This window comes from Pipistrellus hanaki (genome assembly GCF_964339955.1).
Source record: "Pipistrellus hanaki genome assembly, chromosome: 8".
Taxonomy (NCBI): Eukaryota; Metazoa; Chordata; class Mammalia; order Chiroptera; family Vespertilionidae; genus Pipistrellus; species Pipistrellus hanaki.
In genome coordinates this window covers 73215307-73239154 of record NC_140510.1, presented here as the reverse complement: position 1 = coordinate 73239154, position 23848 = coordinate 73215307, and the positions used below count along the sequence as shown (strand labels likewise).

Genomic DNA, 23848 nt, shown 5'->3' with positions numbered 1-23848 from the left:
AGTCTGTAATGCACAATATTGGGCTTTCCTTGAAAACCAATTGCACATAATGGGTGCCAGGCTTTGCTGTTTAATCCCCAAGTTGCTGGCTCAGCAGCTGTCAGTGGTTTCATATTCCCAGGCCTGAGACTTCCCCTATTCTCCACAATGGGCCTGAACTCAGCATGACTATGTACAGAACCCAGATGGACATACATACACAGTATCTCAACCCAGAGGACCCTTCTGTCCTTGGCATATCTCTCTCCTCTCTCCTCCAAAAAAGAATCTTAGACGAAATCTCAGTTGCTTTTGTAGATTGAACCGGTGTCATGAGAAGACATTTAGAGAACATTTCTGGGGTGCACAGAATTAGAAGTCAGTGCAGAGAAAGGACAAAGGATGGAGGAAACCCTACAGGGGGAACAAGCCATGAGTCGGAAAGGAGCATATCAGTGTTGCTCTGAACACCACTTACAGTATCCTCTACAACCCCAATATGGTCTTCATACCTCCATTTCCATCCTACCAGTTCAACTAACATTCAGTGTCCATGGGGGTTTCAACAACACAGGCCACTTGGTCCCACAACAGGTATGGGTTGGGCTTCCCTAAAGCTAATTATAAATCTGAACAGGAAGGGACATAGCTGGGAAGGGATGCTTTGATTACTTAGGCTTGAGAAATTCTAAAGAACAGGGCCTTAAAAGTTCTTGTATGGCTTACAAGTGAGAGAAATAAATGAGGGGAATGGTTGTCAAGCTTCTGGCATTATTGCCCTCCCAGTCTCTGGCCCAGTGGTCTGCCACCAATCTTAATGGCACACCAATTCCTCTGGTGTGGAGGTATTTTTGGAACAAGACACAATCCTTACCTGAAAAGTGTTTATAACTTAGTATGGAGAATATTCAACATAGATAGTCTTTATTAACATAACATGCCAAAATAGCCACATCACAAAAGTGGTTATTTGTGTGTGTTTTTTTTTTCTGGCTAGAATTAGCAGCATGCCTATTTATACCAAACATTGACAATGCAGCCTTGCTTTTATTATTTTATTATAGGAACCAAGATAAATGTGAATCCTTCCCTTTTCATGTCTTTGTGCCCAGGAGCTAAATCAAAATCTTTGTGATAAAGAGCGATAGAAGAAAAAAGTTATGCAAATGCCAGAAAGATTGCAAGTTTCCAAAATTTCTCATTTGCTTTGCTTTTCCAAACAAACAAAAGGATATGGTTTCCCTGTAGGTAGAACAATAAATATATTCCAGGGCCTGAATTCCTCTCAATGGCTTGTGTGGAGGAAATGATCCTATCGATTGAGGCAGTTTTTCTGTAGCCCGTTCTTTCTGAATAGCTAAAAGTCATTGAATATATGTTTGCTGATCTTGTTTGCAGTTGATCAAACATCACTCTTTGCAATTATAAAATGATGTAATACTGTTTGTACTTTGTTTTATTTCAGCAGGACAAATGTTTGGCTTTGTTTCAGAAGATAAATCAGCAAGAATTTATATTCTAACACAACACTCGTTTTGGGTAAATCATAAAAGATTATGAAATACTGAATAGTTACAAACTTAAAAAATCTTGAGTTCACACAGTTGAATAAAATAGTTTTAATTCTCACTGCTACCTGCAAAACATGTTCTTTGTTCTTTACTCATATTTGCAAAGTTAAGGAAACAAGACATTGGCAGCCATACATAAATGTCATTATTTTAGCACCCACAGGAACACACTGACACAACCCACCCCTCTTCCTGTTCGTGAGAGGATTCTAGAAGACTTGCTACCTCCTTAGGAGAGGAAACATGTCACAGAGGAAAGAATGCAACTTGGGCAGCAGACAGATGAAAAGCAGGGTCTTTCTAATAACTGTCAGCTGAGTGATCTTGGGTACATTATACACGTGCAGCCTCCATTTCTTTGCACAGCCTGGTGGGAGCATGGTTTCAACCTTGACTAACTTCCTCTTCGCTTGTGGTGCTGAAAACACTGATAGAGGGTTGCCCTTCAGGTGCAGCTTCAAGGACAGTGAAAAGCAAAGAGCACATTCCATTCATGATCTCAAAACAAAGGTAGGGCCAGAAAATTATTTTGTCCATCCTGTTAAGTAGTTTAAGAATCTCTGTTTAAAGGAGCAACACATAAACATGTAAACTAATTGTGAAATGTATTCCTAGCTTTCTGGTATGATTTCTTGCTGGTCAAAATTTTATAATTATTTGTGAATAACCTGGAGGTTTTACGCTCATGTGTGTTTGTATGTGGTGCTTCAAGGAGATAGAGGGGAGAAAGGATATGAGGAAGAGAGAGATGAAGAAAATAATAATAAAGAGAAAATGATGCCTAACACTTACCAACGCAATTACAAAATGTAGTCTGAAGGCTCAATGTAACCAAGTGCTTTCCATGAGGAATCCAAGACCATTCACGAGTAGATTCTCTCTCCTGTATCTCTTGCTCTCATTATCAGTCTTTCTTCTCTCTCTCTTTCCCCCCAGAGAACTACAAATACAGATTGATATGGGTTTGTCACAATCAGAGCAAATCCTTAGCTCACACACTGGTCACTTGAACATTTACTTTCTACTATGGTTTCTTTCTCTACATACATGTAGAAATAACATGGAAAATTTACATTCTTTCATTCACAAAGAAAACAACATCATTTGAATCCTTAGACTACACGTTATGCTGCAGCAATTGGCTGACAGTTGTCCTATAAGAAGCACTGTTGCTGTGTCCACCTGAGGGACTTGCTGAGATCTCCCAGGAGGACGGACAGCTGGTTGAGGAAGCTCCCAGGTGGGGGGTGATTTTGGCTTGTTCTCTGAGTGTGTTCCTCCAGTCACATCCTGTCTCTATGCGCTCAACCCTCTCATGTCTCCACCTTCCTCTGCTAACTCCAGTTTCCTCCTCCCTTCAACCAATTTGAAATTTCAACTCAATCTCATTCTTACACAATGCACACTTCTCCCTGCCCTGAAGGTGACCCCCTGGAGTAAAATTTCCTGCAGTCAGCAACAAAGACCTTTAGTCAATGAATTGGAACTAAACCATGTAGATGTAATGAATTCAGATGCTATTTCTATAGGTGTTAAATGGGTTTGTTTATTAATTTGCTCTAAATGACAAAATTCATGCATGTTTTTTAAAACTAAAATATATAAAGCATATAAAGTAAAAAGTGAATATCCTTTTACAGTGCATACTGCTAATAAAATCATTTAGAAAACTTCCTTTCACTAGACAGTGTTATTTCAGTTGGATACAAGCCAGATGTGAATCACATTCAAGTCATCACCTTCTATTCCATTCAACCAGAAGGCTTAAGGGGCAGAGTGATGAGGAATTTCTTCTGGAGGAAGCCAGCTAGTGTTTACACCATTAAAATATGATTTCTAAATTGCTTAAGCATATCTATCAAAATCTAAATGGAACGTTTAAAGTCAGCGTCATATAAAAGCAATACTCTGTGAAATGATTTCTGAATGGTGGAGATTTGTCTTTCAGACCGAGCATCTTAGAGCATAGAAACTGGGTAGATTGCTATATTGGAAGAGTCACCCGATTTTCTTCCGAACTTGGTGTTGATCATATGGGTATATTCCAAGGAACATAGGATCCAGGTTTGTCTCTTGGAATCTAGAATAAAAGGACAAATGTGTACATTTGCATTTGGAAAACATTTGTGACAAGTGAAATACAGCAGAATATAAAATAGGATAAAGACCATCCCAAGGGTAACCAGGACAATGAGAAGTCTGGCAATGGTAGCATGAGAAATGAGGAGGAATCCAGGCGAGGACTCGGTCAGGTGGGACAGAGCAACTATGGGAGTTTTCATCCCATTTTGAAGAGGGACAAATGAAAAGTGGAATTGGTCTGTGTTTCTCCAGAGAGAAGAAGTGTATTATGGGGTTAGGAAGAGCTATACCAGTAAGTAAGGGGTGCCACAAAGAGCCAGCATGTGAGGAGATATGGGGGATCTCCCATCAATACAGAAATAAACAAGGAATAACTTGTTTATAGTTGAGAGGTCACTAGGAATTCCTCCCACAATTAAAAATCCTATCACTGAAATTGACCAAGGAGAGCTCAAATATTTGCCTAGCAGGGCTGTGGATGTAGGCAGGATTCCTGCTACTGAGGGCTGGGAAAGGGCCTGTTGAGTGTGTGCAATTCAGATCAGGAATTGTACGCTCCCAGTGCCTGGGAGGAGTGGACTGAGATAGACTGACTGCTGGAGTGGCCCATAGTCTTGGCCTGCTTTCTGAGGCTCAGGGCACAGCTCCTGAACTTCTATCCTGGACCAATGTGTTATGGAAAAACAAACAAACAAACAAAACAAAACAAAACAAAAAAACAAGGGAGGAATGTAATTGATGATAAAACAGAAACCTCCTTTTTTCAAGAAGTACAGAACTGAGCTTCAAGACTCGTGATGTGAAATCTTTCCTGCACGAAGTCAAGAACTCACACACCAGCAGCTGGCCCCAGGCAGTCCCGCTCAAGCCTGGGTCCCCTTCCTGGTAACAGGGCCAGGCTGACGGAAAATGCACTTCAAGGCCATGCTGCTCTTCTGCTCAAGTGCCCTTGGGATTCTTGTCACCTTTTCTTCCACGAAAAACCGCCATGGTGGGCTAATAACATTTGACCACAGGACAGGGGACAAAAATTCAGAATTTAATGAGCAGAGCATACCATTTTTGTGAACTTATCTTCACAGGCCATTCGAATCTTCTCTGGGGTCAGTGGGCTATTGAGCCTCAGCGGTTCACGCAGGCCTCTCTCCTGTCGTGCTGCACTCACTGCGTCATGGATGGCGAAGAACACTGAGCAGCCCAGGAAGATGCTAGACTCTCCCAGGCCCTGCAAGGGGACAAGTAAACCAGATTCATTCTCTCTCTCTCTCTCTCTCTCTCTCTCTCTCTCTCTCTCTCTATCTCTATCTCTATCTCTATCTCTATCTCTTTCCCTATCTCCCTCCCTCCCTTCTCTCTCTCCAGGTACATGTGTGCACGTATAAGATATAAAATATTAAATATGTAACTTTTCCCTTTAAAAAAAGCAATTTACTATTTAATCCTACTATTCCCATTCTTAGGATTCCAGTCTAAGGAAATGATCCCAAGTGGAGTAAGGAGATAGAGGCATGAAAATGAGTATTGCAAGGTGACAATTCAGATGCAACCTAATGGCAATAGTAGTTTGCATTAGGCTCCAAGATTTGGAGTATTAAAAAAAAATTATAATGTTAAATGATTTTATAATTTAAATGTTTAATAAGGCCTTTTCTCTGCAATCTTGGTAAGAACTCCAAATAACCAAAAGATGAATGCAGCCCTTTCCTCCCTGCACGAGTATCTCATCAACATGCATTTATTCATGGAGCATAACTTACCTTAGATGAATACAGGGTATTTGAGTATTGAGATGGAGGCAAAAAAGAAACGTGAAACTCTGTGGGGATGTCACAGATGGTGGGGATTTTGTATTGGTCCGGACCACGAGTGTACAGGACACCCTGAGGAGAATAATTCAATTCCTCGATTGTGTAGAGTCCCATGCCTTGAATAAATGCACCTTCAATCTGAGGCCAAAAAAAATAAAAGATTAGAATTTCCATGTATGAGAAAATACAGTCAACAGTAGCATTTCAGCTTCATGCTGTTTGCCTGAATTTTAAAAATACAGTGCAAGAGGGGGTATTCAGTATGTCTTGGAAAATGTCTATAAAGTTTATGTAAAAATTTGCCTAAAAGCCTTTTAAACACCGTATGAGCGCTAAGTTCAATGTCAAAGGCCTTGAGTTCAAATCTCAGCCTGACCTTAGCATGTCACGGGCCCTGGAAGAGGCTTCCGGAAGCCTGGAGCTCCAACACCCTCGTGTTTTCTTCCAGATGAAATTCTGACTGACGGGTCCTCAGGTCCCAGCCCAGTAGGGAAGGCTCTCGGGCCCCTGGAACCAAATCACCCCTCCTAATGTCCTCGCTCATGAGCTGGCCGGCCTCACACCTCTGGACTCAGTTTCCCCACTTGTACCATCGAAGGTTTTAACTGTGTTCTTCAAGCTTCCCAAACAGCTTTGCAATGCTCAAGCTCTTAGCTGGGCTAGAGATTTCAATATTGATGGAAAACAGCTTGTGATTTTTCAATCTTGTCAGTTACTGCAAATTTAAATAAAAATCATCTGGGGGCAACATAGGCTGCCTCTCCATCACTACTGCTGCAGTTATGTGACATTTGTTATCCTGGCTCAGCTTCAAACTCCTCGAAGCTTAAGCCTGTTGTAGGCCGAGGCTCAGCACTGAGCACCCTACTTTACCTCCACCCCCAATGTGGGGCTTGTTCTGTCCCCTCTAAGCTTAGCACTTCCTCGTCCCAGGCTGCTTGTTTCTTCAAACATGACCTTAAACACCTTTGTTTTTTTCCCTTTTTAAACAGTAGGAGATGTGAGTTGTGTGGCCTGTCTGAATAGAAAGATTCTGACTCCGGGGTAGAAAAGGGAGATGATGAATAAGTTAGGAGGATGAATGAATATGTTTCCCCTGAAGATCCCCATAGCAACCTTAGCTTGTACATACAGGAAGTGAGGCAAGTCAGGCAAACATACCTGGCCTATGTCAATGGCAGGATTTATACTACAGCCAACATCCATGACGATGTCTGTCCTGATGTTCTAGTAATTAAAAAAAAAAGTTAGAATGTTTACTGTGATGAACACCACAGTATACTTCAGGAGAAAGAAGCAACATTGTATGTCACCACGTGTATTATGTATGAATTTCAGAGTTCTATAAATACTCTTACCCCGCTTAACCACCGATTGTTTTTATTGGAAACAACAGGAGAGGGAAATGCTGACTTGGCTTTGGTTCCAGCTGAGTGATGTAACATACCGAGTTCAAGCCAGTGCATGACACGAGACACGACACAGAAAACAGAAAACCCTCTATGGCCCTCAGGGTCCTCGTTGCGAAACTTTGTGATGACTGTACAACCCAACACCCAGCTGGCTGCTTGCTGTGTCCCGGATCACAGAACTCAGGTTGCATCAGCAAAAAAAGAAGTCTGCCATTGAGTGAAGCTCTTCTAGATTTTTCAGTTTTAGAGCTGAAGAGACAGTAAATCTAACATTGAAACTTGGTGACTAAAAATTCTCCAGTAACCTACCAATGAGGAGCCGGGCTGCTGGCACACCTTGGCTCTCCGGCGAGCCTGCACCGCCTCTGATGGGACATGGTGGTTTCATAATGGCTAACAGATTCTGCTCATAACTATTAACTGGATGAAGGAAACCCAAGAGTGTCCTTATTTGAAGAGGGACTTTCAGCTGACATTTTTCTTATGAAAATCAGAGTGATCTGGAATGTCCCGCTATAATAAAACATCAGGCCCTCATCTCTCTTATATAAAGACAGAATGAAGTGTCAAGTTCTCTTGACATCAGTCAGTAAGGCTGGCCATCCATGAGACCCGTGGCCCACATTGGAGGGGAGGTGGGTACTCTCAAGTCTGCCGTGTGAGTGAAGCTTTATTTTCAAAGCTGTGAACTTATTTTCAAAGCTTTATTTTCAAAGAGTGGCTTTAGGTTGTGGTTGCCAGCCTCCAAGATGGCCCTAAATGACCCCCACACCTTGGCATCATAAGGATGAAGCCTTCTGTGGTTCCTTCTGACATTTTACCAGGATGGGTTTACGTGACCAATAGGATATGGCAGAAGGAATCGTATGCCACCCCAATATTTGGCTATAAAAGACTGTGGCTTCTGTCTTGTCAGCAGATTAGGGGTGTTTATGAAATCCTTCAAGAATGTCATATGATGTCATTTCACCAACGTGGCCACCATTGCCAGCTGTCCTCACAGTCTACATGGAAGTCCCTTGAAGTGGCTTCTTTCCTTAGTCCAGTAAAAAGGCCAGAGAAGTAAAGAAGAGAGGCCACTGGTTGTTTTCCATGGGAGCAATCATAGCACCAAGGGAAATGCTGAGCTTCTAATTTCCTCTGATAATACAGAGAATTGTCTTCAGGCCAAATTCCTGGTGCTTTTTGGTGCTTGGAAGAGGGGTATGTGGGACTGAGGTGCATCCAGCTTGCAGCCCTGAGACGCTCCCCATCGGTACTGACCTTATAAGCACCTGTCAGGCAGTCTATTTCAACCTCGGAGCAGGCGGCTCCGTAAACGAAGTATTCGAAGGGATGGCCTTCGCCTGTCTCCCAGTTTATGTCGGATTCATAACCCCTGAAGGAAAGAGAATGCTTGAGGAATGTTGTAATTAGAGCTGAGCTCGATTTGTATGCCCAACCAGATGAATAGCATGTGCAATGATGTGCCCACACATACATGCAATAAATATGTTGAATAAATCAATATTTACTTCCTCCTAATTAAATTTGTTTTGCCAATTTTTCCCTACCAATGACTCCAAATTTGAAACATACAATTTTTCCCTACCAATGACTCCGAAGGCCTGGAAGTTAACTGCTGAAGTATGATTATCCACCCCATTGCTTTGTGCTAATATTGGCTCAGATAATCCTACTGTCATCAGATTGGAGAATTCTACCTGCTTCTTACACAACACACTACTTCAAAGGTTCACACTGACCTGTTTATTTGTCTTTCTGGCCCCAGGAATTAGCCTCCTGTGTGAAGGATAAGGCACCTCGGCTATCTCTCTCTTGCTTTGAGACTACTCCCATCTCCCACCATCAACCCATCTTCTAGGACACCAAATACATGTCCACCTTCAACCCATCTTCTAGGACACCAAGTGAATGGCTGGTGGAAGAGAGGAAGAGCCAGCAGCTTTCCAGGACTTCCTACCCCTTTCTCCTGCTTCCCCAACCTGGAGGTGGCCATTACAGATGCTTCCATGCTCAGCCTCCATAGCCAGACAGGGCCTGGGACTCCCTGGAAAACTGGCCAGGCGTCCAAATCAGGCCAGCCTGCTCTCTGATGGCTTCCACTTTCCATTTGAATAATCAGATAAATTGTTTTTCCAAAGCATGTGAGTTCCACTTTCCCCACATCTTGATAACACAAAGTTATTATCACATCTGATCTTTTGCCAAGCTGGAAAGCATCAATGCTGTTTATCTTATTGTGGCTTTGATTTGCACTTTTTTCACTTTTGTTTTTGAACTTAAGGAATACACTGAGATTTCAACAAAAGGTCAGCCACTGCTGTAGGTTCCTGTCAGTGCCCTTCATTACCCCCAGAGAACCCTAGAGCATGGTTCTCAACCTTCCTAATGCCACGACCCTTTAATATAGCTCCTCATGTTGTGGTGACCCCCAACCATACAATTATTTTTGTTGCTTCTTCATAACTGTAATTTTGCTATTGTTATGAATCGTAATGTAAATATCTGTGTTTTCCGATGGTCTTAGGTGACCCTGCTAGCAACCCACAGGTTGAGAACCACTGCTATAGAGCCTAAGACCATCAGAAAACACAAATATTCACATTATGATTCATTACAGTGCAAAATTACAATTATGAAGTAGCAACGAAAATAATTTTATGGTTGGGGGTTACCACAACATGAGGAGCTGTATTAAAGGGTCTCGGCATTAGGAAGGTTGAGAACCGCTGCTCTAGAACTACCCAGTAGGATCCGAATCATTGATTCAGCTATATTTTATTTCCAGGCCTATTTTCCCCAACAACAGCCTTTCTGGGCATTTGGAAGAAGTGGCAGCTAAACATTCTTTATTACAGTGGGCCACTAGGAGATACAGTTGGTGCCACAGCTGCAAACAGAAGCGAACTGCTTCCTCCAGATGCCCCTGCTGCTTTCCAGAGCCGAGACAGAAAGGACGGTTACCTGAAGTATCCGGTGGCCGAGAGGCTGATGCTTTCGTTGAAAGCCGCCTGTGCCTGGGGAAGAAGAGTGTTGGGACACAATGAGGTTTTTTCAATCAGAATCACTGGAAACTCCCATGTTACCTTCAGTATGTTAAATAAAGCTCTCACTGGTAATAACTAGGAAGAACCAACATCAATTTATTCCCATCGGCATCCTCCATCTACACCAGCACGTGTGGTTCACTGGTTGTGGTCCAACACCTGTTCAATGTATGTCACTGTCATCAATGATTCCAGGCAGGCTACACGTATAGCCTGGACTGTGCTGGGCAGCACATAGTCTGCTCATAAAGACTTTTGCTCAGTCAGCTGGAAAGACTAAGCCTATTAACACGGAACATTTCAGGAAACAATGGGTGGTTGCATGTTTCATTTTAAAATCATGTATCCATAATAGTCCTAGGAGAGAGACAATATTGTGCTAAGTTGTATCATTTGATGCAAACATACTCCTGACTTTGCAGCGCACACAGGTGACTAATAGATGGAAAAATGGGGGTTAGATCCAAGTCTGAGAAAGAAAATAGGAGAAGTGCAACCATCCAGCAGAAAGTGGGCTGACTGGCAGAAAGTGAGCCTCTTGCCCTGCATCTCACCACAGTGCGATGACGTTTCTCCAACCAGCCTTCCAGGCCCAGGCAGCACAGGCAAGAGGGCAGAATAAATGTTCCCCAAAGGGACCGAGCGCTCCCATAAATGTGAATTATAGAGCGAGTCCTAACTTGATGGAATAGAAGAAGCCATTTCAAAGTAGGACTTCCCAAATGTTATTTCCTCCAGACCTATGCTTCTAATGTGACATGCTAGAGCTGTCATCATGGCACACACTCCAGGTCTTTGTTGATAGCCATTCCACGTCACCTGGTGCTTTACAACCTATTCCTCAGGAAAATTTGCTGGTTGACTTTAAATGGGTGTTTTCTCTTCCAACTACCTCATACATAGATCAAAGGAAGCAGTCAAATATTTCCACTCCATATCAACTATTGATTGAGTATATAGCCAATGGCTTGCTTTCCTATTTTTAAATAAGTGTTCACATGGTGTTTAGCTTTATAGAAGGAGAACTGGGAAGTGTTTTCTTCCTGTTTTAGGAACAGCGGAACCCAAAGAAGGGGAACAAACAGATTTACAGCTATTATCTAGAAAACACCTTAATTCTTGCTTAAAGTAGGAGTTCTGATATGGAGTAGAGTCAGTAGTATTGTAATTACTATGAATGATGTCAGATGAATACTAAATTTATCAGGATAATCACTTTGTAAGTTATAGAAATGTCAAATCACTATGCTGTAAAAGGTTTAGAGTATATGATTTCATTTTTATAAAACTGTACACAAATCAAATTGATCTCCAATGACAAAAAGCAGATCGATATGTTTGGGGAAGGGGGGGGGGCTGGGCATGGGAGGAAAGGATTAGTGGGAATGGAGCACAAAGGAACACGGCCCATCTTTTGGGGGTGATGGGTATGTTCACTCTCTCACTGATGGCAATGGTTACATATACGTACCCATCTGTCAAACTTAACAAATTGTACACTTTAAATGTGTGCAGTTTATTGTATGTCAATCATACATCAATCAGTAAAGATATTTAAAATAAAAATAATAAACATATTAAAACATCTTAAAAAGAGTTCTAGGTAGAAAACCATCTTTTTCTCTGATAGAGGATTTTCCCAGATGTAGGTCCTTCCATCATCCTATGTTACGATTCCACGTGCCAGGAGCCCACGGGCCTCTGCTGACCCTACGTAACTACAGCACCTGCTATATGCTCTTCCTACTGCTATGTAGTTCATACATGTCTCCTTCATGCCCCCTCTTTCATTCTAACAAAAAATGCAAAGTGCTTCTCACCCAGTCCTTCCAAGTGCCTCGAGGATTCTTGCTGATGATGGGCTCCAGGCGCTTTAGGAGAGTTTGGCAGGCGTCCTAGGGATTATTTTTTAGTTAAAATTATAATCATAATTTCACGCACATACCAACATCAACACCTCATGGCATTGTATAAAAACAAGCTATTTGAGAGGCCCAAGGATCACAGAGAAGGAAGAGACTCATCCTGTAAGAGGTGATGTGACAGGCCTCACAGGAGTGGGCTGGCGTGTGACAGCCTAGGCTGGGGCCACGTGAAGAAGTCAGGGCTTCACAGGAAAACTGCTGCCAGGCCACCAGCTACTGTTTTCAAGCCCAGCCTGGTCAGGTTTACTCTGTGGCAGCATGAACCCAGGTGGAAGGCATGTAACTGGGGCCAGGAGGAGCCCTAAGTGGCCATGGCAGGGGCAGTAGTCTGAACCCAGCAGCTATGGTAGCAGATCAGGGTGGTGGAGATGTCTGTGTCATCAGACCAGCGCGGTTTTTGTGTGGAATTGAAATGACCTGAACACCAGTGAGATGACAGGAGTGAGCGAGGAGAAAAGGCGGCATTTCCAGCTCAGAGCGCCCGGAGCTTCACCACGGAGACGGGAAAGAACTTTCCACCAAGAGGGTGTGGGGAGCGGATCAGAGTTGGATTAATTATTCCCAGCATCTTCCGAGTGCCACCCGCGTATTGTTCCTGATGGAGCTAACGATCTGGATGGCACAGCAACAACCCTTACCTTTACTGCCATCCCGTTGAGATCTGCTGTAACGGAGCCCCCGGAGATATTCGTATTGGGGATGGTTTCCGTGCTGGTCCCCCGCAGGTGGATATTGGACAGTGGCATCCTTAACTCACGACTGGCCACCTGGATTTTAGAAGAGAGTGGTTTTGTTTTTCCCAAATACTTTGGTGAGTCACATACCCTTGCAAGTGCCCACAGGGTAGCCCTGGCGGGAAGCCCTGATTTGCCCACTGGGGACCAGCGGGCAGAAACACAAATCCTTCCAGCCGCATGAACTTCCTCTGTATAAAAACCCATGGCGAGTCTGGACCCCAAGTCCTGTGCACATGTTCTTTGTCTCTGACTGTCTCGTGTGCAATAGCATCAGGAAGCGAAAGCAATGCCCGGTAGGAAGAAGTGCTTTATGTCTTTGTCATCATGAAATCAGCACCGTTGAGGCCTCTCCGATGCTGCACTTTGCAAAACTGAAGAAGAGCCAACCTTCTCAGAGGGGAGCTGCCCTCCCCCCAGTTTCCGGAGAAGCTGCAGGAAGGAGCACTTCTGAGAAAGAACAGTGGAGGCTTGTTAAAGCAGCAGCACCAACGTGATCTCAAAGGAGACGGTGCCAGGGTCGCTGACCTGCACAGGACTTAGCTGGCTGCTGTGTTCTTCCTTTGTTTCTAGTGCTGGGAGGCAAAATCATATTGCTAGCTGCAGCTCATCCAAAATTCTCCTCTTTCCTGCAAACAGTATAGCTTCATAGAATTCGCTCATAGCTGTGATAAGGCCATGGCTACAGGGAGTTCTGCTATACCACTGACTTTCAGAAGATCGTCTACATGAAATGCATCAGCTCAGACATAAAGGTCTGGTGGCCCATTGAAGGAAACAAAACAACCCCCAAATGAGCAAAGATATGACCAGACAATTCTCAAGTGACTGATCACATGAAAGAAAATGTATAGTCAATATTTCTCTACTCAGAAAATGCAAATTAAAGCAATAATGAGGTACTATCATTCACCTATCAGTTTATCTACAATTTTAAAACAACCCATAGCATATAACGTTGGTTAGTGGTGTAATGAGATGGCTACTTTCTAGAAAACAAGTTAGTAATATGTGTCAAATGATTTAAGGCACACCCTGTGACCAGTAATTCCTTTTCTGAGAATCTAAGAAAACATTCATTGATTTGATCACAAAATATGTAAAAATATTCACTGAAATGTTCAACAATTGGGGAAGGTTAAATAAATTATATAGACAACCCCATGCAGCCATTATAAGTCGTGAGGCAAAGGATTCAAATACCAGGAGGCAGGGCTCACTCTGTGGAAAGAAAGGTGAAAAACCAGGGTTCAAAAGTCTATACACAGCATGTTGGCAATTATCGGAAAAAGAAATAGGTCAAGCCCAGTCAATGTGACTCAGTGGTTGAGCGTCGAGCTATGAACCAGGAGGTCACAGTTCAATTCTCGGTCAGGGCACATACCCAAGTTGAGGGCTGAAGCCCCAGCGTGGGGCATGCAGGAAGCAGCCGATCAATTATTTTCTCTCATCATTGATGTTTCTATCTCTCTCTCCCTCTCCCTTCCTTTCTGAAATCAATAAAAAAATATTACTTTAAAAAAAAGTCAAGATGGGAAAGAACCCAAAACAGTAATTACTGCTAAATGATGGAATTGTGTAAGATCTTCTAAAAAGAATTATTTGCCTCTTACAAATGTTTTATAACCTCTATTATTGCTGGTCTGATTAGCGAAATAGAAACAGTACCTAAAAATTAATCTAAAGTAAATGAGCCATGAGAAAACTGGTAAAGTTTGATTAGAAATATCACATGTGATTTATAGTATCCATTTTTTAAGAGTCCTTACTGTGAAAGAGCCAGAAATCATGTGGCACATCAGAATTTACACATCTTCCTATTTTTTCCAGCAAAGGTTTAAAAAAGACAACTCACTTGTTCTTATGTCCAAAGGACAGTGGCCAATTACCACACAGCCTTGCTCAGCAATGAGACAACTCAGGACCCTTCTGCCACCTCTTTTTAAGAGGGCCCGTTACAAACTGGATGGTTAACCCAGTTTCTGCTCAGAGCTTCACCGTGGAAATGGATGGAGCTACAGCCCCCTCTCCTTTTGACTTTGGAACCGAGAATGTGTATGCACAGTTTCTCTCGCAGGCACATCCCACTTCACCCAGCGATCTGCGTCCTTACCTGAATCATTTTCGTGTGGACCCCCTGCCCCATTTCAATTCCTCCATGAGTCACCAGCACAGACCCGTCCAGATAAATGTGGACCAGGGCAGCAGCCTAAGCAAAAAAAGATACAAACAGCTCCCATGATCCTCTGACTAACATTATCGTATGTCTTATCAATGAAAACATTTTCTCTGGAAATGATCCCTTCCTTTCTATCGCCTGCCAAAAATATACATAGACACTTTTCCTGGACACTTTTCACGTCACACCGAGAGCACTGCGCAAAGCCAGGGCAATGCTGGGCCCCCTCCGGATCACCCACGAGAGGCCAGAGTGTTGCTGGGTAGCTTTGAGTCTGGGGCAGGACCCTGCTCCTTGAGCGACTATGTCCTTAGTGGGACAATTGAGGTTACAGGCTGGTGCCTTTCAAGGATTCCCCCAATGTGGGTAGAGTGATGATATAGGTTTGGGGAGGGGGCTTGTCAGTTCTAACAAGCAAAGTTAAAAGTAGATAGTTAGAGGAACCGGGAGAGGAATTATTTATGTGAACACATAGTCCCACAGGTGTAGGTTTCTATAGAGAAGCCAAAATGAAGATCCAAGTAAGATGAAACGGGTAATTTTTTCACTGCAAAGTGAGCTAAGCCCACTCTAACTCGTCTTGACACAGAATTCCGGAGCTTCAGTTGAAAGGCAACTTGGAAGTGAACTTATCTAGCTGTACTGCTCCCCACGGCGATCCAGAAGGAAGCAAACTGCTAACAGAATGAAAGGCGGCTGCAGTCAGAAACATCCAAACTCTATGCTAAACGTGTTTTACAATCAACAGGAATATGCTGTCTTGCAAGTCCGCTCGTGCTAACCCAGGGAGCATGGAGACAGCACAGGAGACAAGACAGCATTCTTGGGTTTCATCTCCAGTGTAAGAGCAATATTAATGCGAATCATTTTTATGAAAGGCCCCTAGCGCTGTGCTCAGCAAGGCCTGCAAGGCACCCCGTGCCGCGGCTCCTCGGGTGCAGGCTGGAGGGCCAGAGTCACATAGAGCTCTATCGGCCAGTGTCTTAGCATCTAAGCTTTGGTCAGAGGGGTGCAATTACCTAGCATTTTAAAGGTGGGGCCTTCAGGAAATTCTGTAACAAGCTCTTTCCCATCTACTAAAGCTGTAATCTGAGGAAGGCTTTATGACTCACTGAGATGACTTATAAACAACCCTGGTCCTACCCAAAGTCGATGGACTCATGTGTCCATCACCAGATCCCTCCCAAGGAGAGGACTGCATTCCTGACAGTGGGAATGGGCCATCCCCTGGTCCCAGTGTAAACTAGGGAAGCATGGGGACAAAGGGACACGGTTACCCTTTCTCTGGGGACAAAGGCACCTACATTCCCAGCCCAGGGGAGAATTCCGGAGCCTTAAGGAAGGCATGGTGCCATAACAACCAGCCCAGGGCCTCGGGGAGGTACAGCAGAGTGTGGTTTACTGTCTGTTGACACACCGTTCCTGGGAATGCTGTCTTCTGCTCCTGGCCATTTATTCTCCAAATAATAAAGACAAGGTGTGGCTTGCTCTATGGAGAGCCCAGAGCTGGCTGCCCTGGGGGCGTGCATTGGATGCCAGCTGGTGCCCGACATTGGCTGCTCCGGGGCTCCATCCTATGGCACCTCACTGTGCTCTGCTGGAACGTGAGCTCTGAAAGAAGAACCGGGGTCCTGGGGCAGCCCTTGGAATGCAATACAGCCTCTCACGCCCCACCAGCAATCGATAAAGGTTTGATAAGTGAATTTGCAACAGCATGGCCTGCGGTAGGCATGGCAGCTGTCTCTGCTTAATGGTTGCCGTCACTATCTGTTTCTTGAGCTTGTGGGTTCTGTGTTTGGTGTCCTTGGCTCCGCTGGGCATGTCAGACATGGCGAGAGAAGTTTGCAGCTGGCGCCTGAGGCTGAGGAGTGGGTGGTGCCTCTCTCACACTGTGTGGCCTGCTGGCAGCTGCGCTCTGCCCGTGGGCCCAGGGCAGCGTTCCTATCAGGGACTGCCGAATTACCGGTTCCACGTGCTACTGCAGGCTCCTAGAGCCTTTTCAAATGTCAAATTTGGTTTCGTGAAATGGCACCACCGGATGGTTCACTGTGAGCCGGCAAAAGATAATTCCATGGAGCTTCACCCACGCAATCGGCACACCTGGAGAGCTAGGACAGACGGCTCTGCAGGATAAACGGGGCTGTGTGGTGACATTTAAATCTTCAAGCTGTGACTGCCGGTGTTGGTGAGACGCTTGCTTTGGTCCCACAGATCCCCAGATGTCTGAGCCATTCAAACATGTGAGTTTGAGTTCCTGCTCTGCGCCAGGCTCCATCCCAGGACACAGGGAAGACAGAGGTCACTTAGCTTCCCTGTGTCCTTCGTGATGAAATATAATGCAGGTGAGGTATGCTTGAACTCTCTGCTGAGGAGAGCACAAACTAATTCTGTTCAGGGATGAATGATAAAGGCATTCCTGTTCTCTCCCCACCCCTCCAATCCTGAAGTCTGATCCCTGCTCTGTCACTCACTGGCTGGATGTCCTCGGGCCAGAGAGCGAACCTCTATGGACGCTGTTTATAAAATATGATCACACCTGCCCAGCAGACAGGGGCTCAGTCAAGTGGGAAATTACAGATCATTCAGCCTCAGGCCTGACACACAGAAGGGGCTGGAACATCACTTCTAGCTCCCTCCTGCTTGGCTGGTAGCCCTCCAGCATCTGGCGCTGGGAAGCAGCCAGCTGATCCTGATGCTGTGAGTGAGCCCTGAGCTGATGTTTTAAACATGGGCGCTGGTTAGTTTCCGGGGGCTGGGGAGGGCCTGGTGGCTGGGCCTTCTTGGTGGCCTCTGAGAATGAAGTTGTACTGGTGGCTGCTGTCTGGTTTCTTCCCAGCTGAGCCGAATCCCACCTCAGTTTCCACGGAAAGGCTGAGAAAGCCCTGCTTCTGGCCTCGAGCCCTCCTCCCAGCAGCTGTGGGACTCAGGCAATTCATTTAAGCTCTGGGCCTCCGTTTCTCATCACCGAGATAAGGCTACAAATCCCACAGGTTGACCTGAGGGTTGAATGGGATAAAATCTAAAAGCACTTATTTATGGTTGACAGTAGTGGGTGCTTAGCCATCCTCATTATTTTTCAAACCTAATTTTTTGAGAAATTCCTGATGAGGGAAATGAGACAGACCTGGTCCACCAGAGGCCAGATGTTAAGTGATGACAGCCATTAAGCAGAGACAGCTGCTGTGCCTACCACAGCCTATAGCCCACGGATCTTCCTACAACCCACAAACGAGGCGGCTGTTGTCCTGGGATCCCAGCCAGCCTGCACCAGGACAGCAGTCCAGACTGGCTGCCAGCTACTGGAGAATCAGTTTCCCCAAAACTGTACCAAGACTTCCTGTTTGCTACTCCTTTTCTAGTGGCAATTTCCCTGCCCCCCTTTCGAATAATCTTGGTATTGTCTTTATTCCTCCATCTCAGCCTCTTGACTGTCCCCCCTCATCTGGGTAAGTTGGATGCAGATGAGTAAACGACTCTGTTGTTTTTGTCATCACAGACAGACAAGTGATGGTTCAGCTGTGATAAGATCACCCCTTGTCGTGCCACATTGCTCCTCTGGGCGAATCCAGCTACAATCAAAACTGCATGAGACGTTCTAATGATTACACCGAATCTGAACCAGGATGGGCAGGTGAACTGGTGGCTATGGGGATGAGGGAAGGACCTTCCCACACACTTCTCTTAGCCTCCTCTACTCCCTCAACTCCCAGCCTACACACTAGTGCCCCTCACAGACCCACCCCCATTTATCAGTCTTCTGTCATCACTCAGCACACCTGCCACATCTTCATCAGGCCTCAGCCAAAGGTTAACAACCGCAAAGGGGAGTGACAATCATACTGAGGGCTCTGCCATCTTATTCATATATATACTAGTGTATTATCTATATGAATATTGATAATAGGGTCCCAGATCACATCTATAGAATGAGCATGGAGAGACCAGTCCTTCTTCAGTTCTTAAGGGTAAGTTGCATTCAAGAAGGAAGAGATGGCAATAGTAAGTGAGATCTAGCAACCAAGCAGGGAGTTTATATAGTAATGAAAGAAATTATAAGAATAGATTTTCAGTCTTCCTCTACACACTTTCAATGGCTATGAAGTGAATAAATTGCTAAAATTGTGTTCTAAAAATTATTTAAATGATCTGCTTATCATTTAGTTTACCCCAACCCACCAAAACAAATGCCTTGCAGCTGCCTGTTTCTATGTCACAGCCCAGAGACACCGAATCGCAGAGGAGTTGAAAGAAGAGTCTTGGCAGTCACTGGTCTTGGCACCTTTGGGGCTGAATGAGTTGACTCAGCTGCTTCCTACTAGGGCCAGGAGTAGAAACTGGGTCTCCCAATTTCCCAGGAGGGATGCTTGTCACTAACCCTAGGGATGTGGGCAAAGAGGCTCTGGTCTCCTCTAGAGAAAAGCCAGTTTGATTGAGCACAACTTTGGTGACATTTAGCGAGCAGATAGTGCAGCCATATGGCTAATTCACCTCCACGGAAAGTTTCCCAAACACCTTTTCATCTGTCTGTTTGGAGAACTGACCTGACCAGCAGCCTTGGAGCCAAGGCCGACAGGAAACTTCACGGGGACCATGGCCAGCCCCTTCTTCTTCCAGGAATTCTCCGAGTTGAATTTGTCCACAGCCGCTTTCCTCAGGGAGTAGGAAGACATAGCCATACATTCTTTCCAGCACTGGATCAGGACCTTGGCATTAATCTCTTGTTTGTAGTGTGTTTGATCAATTTCCTTGTACATGTTTATCGTTCGGACCTATAAAAGGGAAGGAGATGAAAACGATGAGGGTGAGGGGACTTGGCAGACACTCTTCCATCCACTGTCCTTTTAGTCAAAATCTGCTCATCCCGTAAGGCCCAGACTGAGTTCAATGTATGCCTCATTGAAGCCTTTCCCAACATATAACAGTCTCTTCTACTCGGAGCCTCTGTCAAATGTTAGCGCTTCCATGCTGCCCATGTTGCTCTTATATAACTTAAGGGAAAGCATCCTTTCCTTGTGCTTCCCAAAGAACTAACCCAGGGCAGGTGCACTGTGGACTCTTGATACTGGATGAATAATTGCTGAAGGGTAATCCCGAATGATCTATACGATTCAGATGATAGAGATGCTGTGGCAAGATAAGTTCATTTCCTTCCAAAAGGAAAATGTGAAAGTTTGTTTACATATAACCCACAACTAGGGTGAAAAACCAGTGAAAAGGTTCAACCCCAGGAAATCTGAAGCACCGAGTAGAATTCTTCCCGAATTCCCAGAGTTGGAGACTAAGACCCACAGCTGAGAATGAAAGGTCAAGTACTTCATGTTCTCAGTGGAGAAAACTCGGCAGCTGAGGCCTCAAGCTAACAAGGCCATTACACACATCTAGTCTCCCCATACTCCTAAAAAATTCCTGGATCATTATAAAGAGATCACTGGAAGTTAGTGAGCTGTGCCATTTTGGGTAAGGCAGTTTAAAAAAAAAAAAAAGTATATTTTTTATTGATTTCAGAGAGGAAGGGAGAGGGAAAGAGAGATAGAAACATCAATGATGAGAGAGAACATTGATTGGCTGCCTCCTATGGGCCCCCTACTGGGGACCGAGCCCAAAACCCATATATATGCCCTTGACAGGAATCAAACCCAGGATCCTCCAGTCTGCAGGCTGACACCCTGTCCACTGAGCCCAACAGGCTAGGGCTAAGGCAGTATTTTTAAGAGTAGCTATTCTTTCCTTCAACTTCCCCTGGAGATGAAAGGCAGTCATTATCTGATGTTCTTCCCTAGCACTGCCAAGTGTGACAGAGCATCGGGGAAAAAGGCTGTTGTCCGATGGCCAGGAAGGGTCCCCCACAAGTTCAAGAGACATGAAGATGACTCCTGCCTGTGGTCACAGGTTCTCATGCTGTGCGGGAGAGAAGTTATGGGCTTTCTAAGGATGGCTGCAGCATGGGGCACAGGGACATGGGCACCAGGGGATGCCACATGAGGGGGCAGTTAAAGGGCAGGTGAGATTGAACTCCCCCTCACCGAGGACTGTCGATTTTCAAGAGGAGCCCAGATACAAGATGCTTGAGAAGTGGCTGCATCTAACCAAGGAGAAGACAGAGAGCTTGCAGGGAGCAGTCCCACGTGCAGATGCTGCCTGTTTCCCTGGCTCTCCCTTCCTCCTGCCACAACATTGCAGCATAAGACACAGGGAGAAGGGGCAGAGAGCACCAAGTCCCCCATCTCACTCTACTCTAGGACCCTGGGTGGGGGAGTTGCAGGGAAGGGCACAGAGCTGGAATGAGGAGTTGAGACTGAGACTGGGAGAACTGAGGAGACCATGGTGAATGAAGGACTGGGACTTGCCTGAAGCGCTGAAGGAGCAAGGAAAGAAGGGGTGACAGAACTTGTCGGTAACAATTACACCCCAACCAGCGGAGACTTCTCACTAAATGAGTTAGAATCCAATGCTCACTTTTCAATATCTCCTAGGCCCCAGGATTTATTTATTAGTTAGAAAATGGTTGCAATAATACATCGGAAATATGATACGTTTTAAAGGAGATTTCCTTGTTGTATTAAAACTTCTAATAGAATTTTGGGCTTTATGCCTGGAAGACACAGTAATGATTAGCCTTCTGGATTCCCCATTTTATAACCAAGAGAAATGGATAGAGGATTTTTATAATTTTTTAAATAAATCTTTTTTTATAAATTTTTTATTTATGGTTGACAGTATTATGGATGTCTCCCATTCTCTACCCACTTTGTCCTGTCCCCAGGATTTTTGAGAAGCACCCTGAGTGGAACAAGGATCACTGAACTGGGGGTCCCTGGTGAGTTGGGTTACCCAGGGCAAATCACTTAGCACCAACAGGCCTCGTCCTCCTCAGCATGAATGACCCCCAATGGCCCTCCTACCTTGAAAAGTCGGTATCTTCTGTGTGTGGGACTGACTTAGTCTTACCTCCTCAGGGGACAAGCCACACTTGGCTGCCACATCCGTGATGCAGGCTTCGGTGATCAGCCCTGCCTGCGGGAAGCCGAACCCACGCAAAGCCGTGTTGGACGGCAGGTTGGTTCTGCACGCCCACCCTCGGCAGCGCAGGTTGGGGAACTTGTAAGCATTATCCAGCTTCAGGAGTCCCGTTTCCACCACCTGGGGAAACACAGAGCTGGTGTGAGGAGACTTCGCCCTCTGTCCCTGTTGTACCATCCTGAGAGCTCAGAAATGTCCAGCCCCCTCTCCATCACATCAAATATGCTCAAACAGATCCAGAGCTCAGCTTCAATGCATCTTTGCTGTAAAATAATATTTAGGGATTTGGATAATTTTTCTTCTGAAATCATTTTTTATTTTCATATTTTAGAGCAAATGCATTTTTTTTCCAGGTTTCAAACACTTCCAAAAGTCTGTGAAGCATGCATAGGCCCAAACCACTGAACCCCTAGAATGTACTGAACATGAATCGTATCCTAGGAAACAGGGAAAAATGTTTGGGCCTTTGGATGAACGCATTGGTTCTCAATGAAGGGCAAGTTGGCCCTCTTTCCCCCTGGGAATGTGGCAGTGTCTGGAGACATCTTTGGTTGCTTAAAAGGGTAGCTGTGCCACAGAAATCTGCTGGGTAGAGGCCAAAATACCACCAAACACCCCACAATACACAGGACAGCCCCCACCATAAAGAACTATCCAGTCCCACGTGTCAGGAGGGCTGAGGTCTAATGCTCGCATCTGGGGAAAGAGCTGGGAGTTCCGGAAACATGGAGATAGCAGCACACAGGTGCAGACTTAGCCAATATCTCTGGGCTCACAGTGGGGCACCAATATCATCTGGCTATCCCTGCAAGGAGGGTCTTTATGCTTTCAGATTGAAATACAGGTGGCTACTGGAAAATTTCTAGATCAAACCGCTTTATATAACACTTCACAGAAGGTGAGCTTGCTCCTTAAAACACTTACAAGGAGTGACTCGTCCAGGGTGGCGCCTCCGTTGCCATAGTGCTCCATGTCCAGGGCCAGGATCCTGCCGTCCTTCGTGAACCCCGCCTGCGGAGAGAGAACTGGCCTCTGACACCCCAACCTCGGCGTGTGGAAGACCAGGTCTAAGTGTCCTCGGTCACTTGTGAAAAGCCTCATCACATTGGATTCAGTAGTGATTTCTTGGATATGACGCCAAAAGCAGAGGCAGCAAAAGAAAAGATGGGTAAACTGGACGACATCAAAATTTAAAAATTCTATGTATCAAAGGACACAATCAACAGGGTGAAAAGACAACCCAGAAGGAGGAATAAAATATTTGTCAATCGTATATGAGTTAAAGGGTTAACATTCAGGGTGTATACAGAACTAATTCAACACAACAGCAAAACAACAAACAACCCGATTAAAAAATGGACAAACTTGTTTCTTACAAAGCAAAATAATAATTATTTTCTGCTATGGAAAATTTTCTGGGACAGTTCTACGAAATTACCCTGATATGCCTAAAAATGAAGAACCTGTTGGCAAATCATTATAATTTCACATAGCCCTCTTGTTATAGGAATCATTCTATTTTTAGCTCTTTTTATGGGTGGGAATAGTATGCTTATCAGATCTACTTTCATGGACTTATACACTCATATTTTTTCCCAGTTATTCCCTCTGGACCAGCCAGCACTTTTCACAAATTGTCATCTATGAGCAAAGCAGCAAAGCTCCAGTCCTACCAGCCAGTAACCAAGCAATTAGCACAAGAAAAAATTAAACAGAAGCCCAGTGAGTTGGTTTGCTCACTGTTATTCCCCATTACAGAGTAGCCATGTGCTGCCTTCCGCACTTAGGGAAAGTTACGACGTGAGTAAACATACAATACGCTCGTCCCTCCCTCCTTCTACTCACTTTGTACTTCCCAAGGTAAGGGTGGCGGCCCGCCGTTATTAACATGTCTTCTCCCCGCTCCAGGACACAGCGGACGGCACGGCCATGTCTAACACAGAAAAAAGCCAGGGATGTTGATGCCACGTAGGTATCCTCCAGGGTTTATGGAACCCCTTGTGACGGCTTGAGTGGCATGCACACACATGACAGAGCAGAACTGCTCCCTGAGCCCAGGCTGTGTCCATCTCAAGTGCACACAGCCGG

General features: G+C 44.9%; 1 protein-coding gene across 1 annotated transcript in view; it reads right to left on the bottom strand.

Annotated features, from left to right (window-relative positions):
* Nucleotides 1-3070: 3070 nt before the first annotated feature.
* The window catches only part of AOX1 (aldehyde oxidase 1), a 65038-nt gene continuing 44260 nt past the window's right edge, over nt 3071-23848 (bottom strand). The window contains exons 23-35 of the mRNA XM_084893173.1: nt 23606-23693; nt 22685-22771; nt 21689-21880; nt 19282-19509; nt 14675-14770; nt 12466-12594; nt 11723-11797; nt 9820-9872; nt 8116-8230; nt 6602-6667; nt 5390-5578; nt 4690-4857; nt 3071-3630 (exon numbers count right to left, since the gene is read on the bottom strand). Coding sequence (XP_084749299.1) covers nt 3580-3630; nt 4690-4857; nt 5390-5578; nt 6602-6667; nt 8116-8230; nt 9820-9872; nt 11723-11797; nt 12466-12594; nt 14675-14770; nt 19282-19509; nt 21689-21880; nt 22685-22771; nt 23606-23693 — 1537 coding nt within the window. The 3' untranslated portion in view covers nt 3071-3579. The remainder of the gene's footprint in view (nt 3631-4689; nt 4858-5389; nt 5579-6601; nt 6668-8115; nt 8231-9819; nt 9873-11722; nt 11798-12465; nt 12595-14674; nt 14771-19281; nt 19510-21688; nt 21881-22684; nt 22772-23605; nt 23694-23848) is intronic.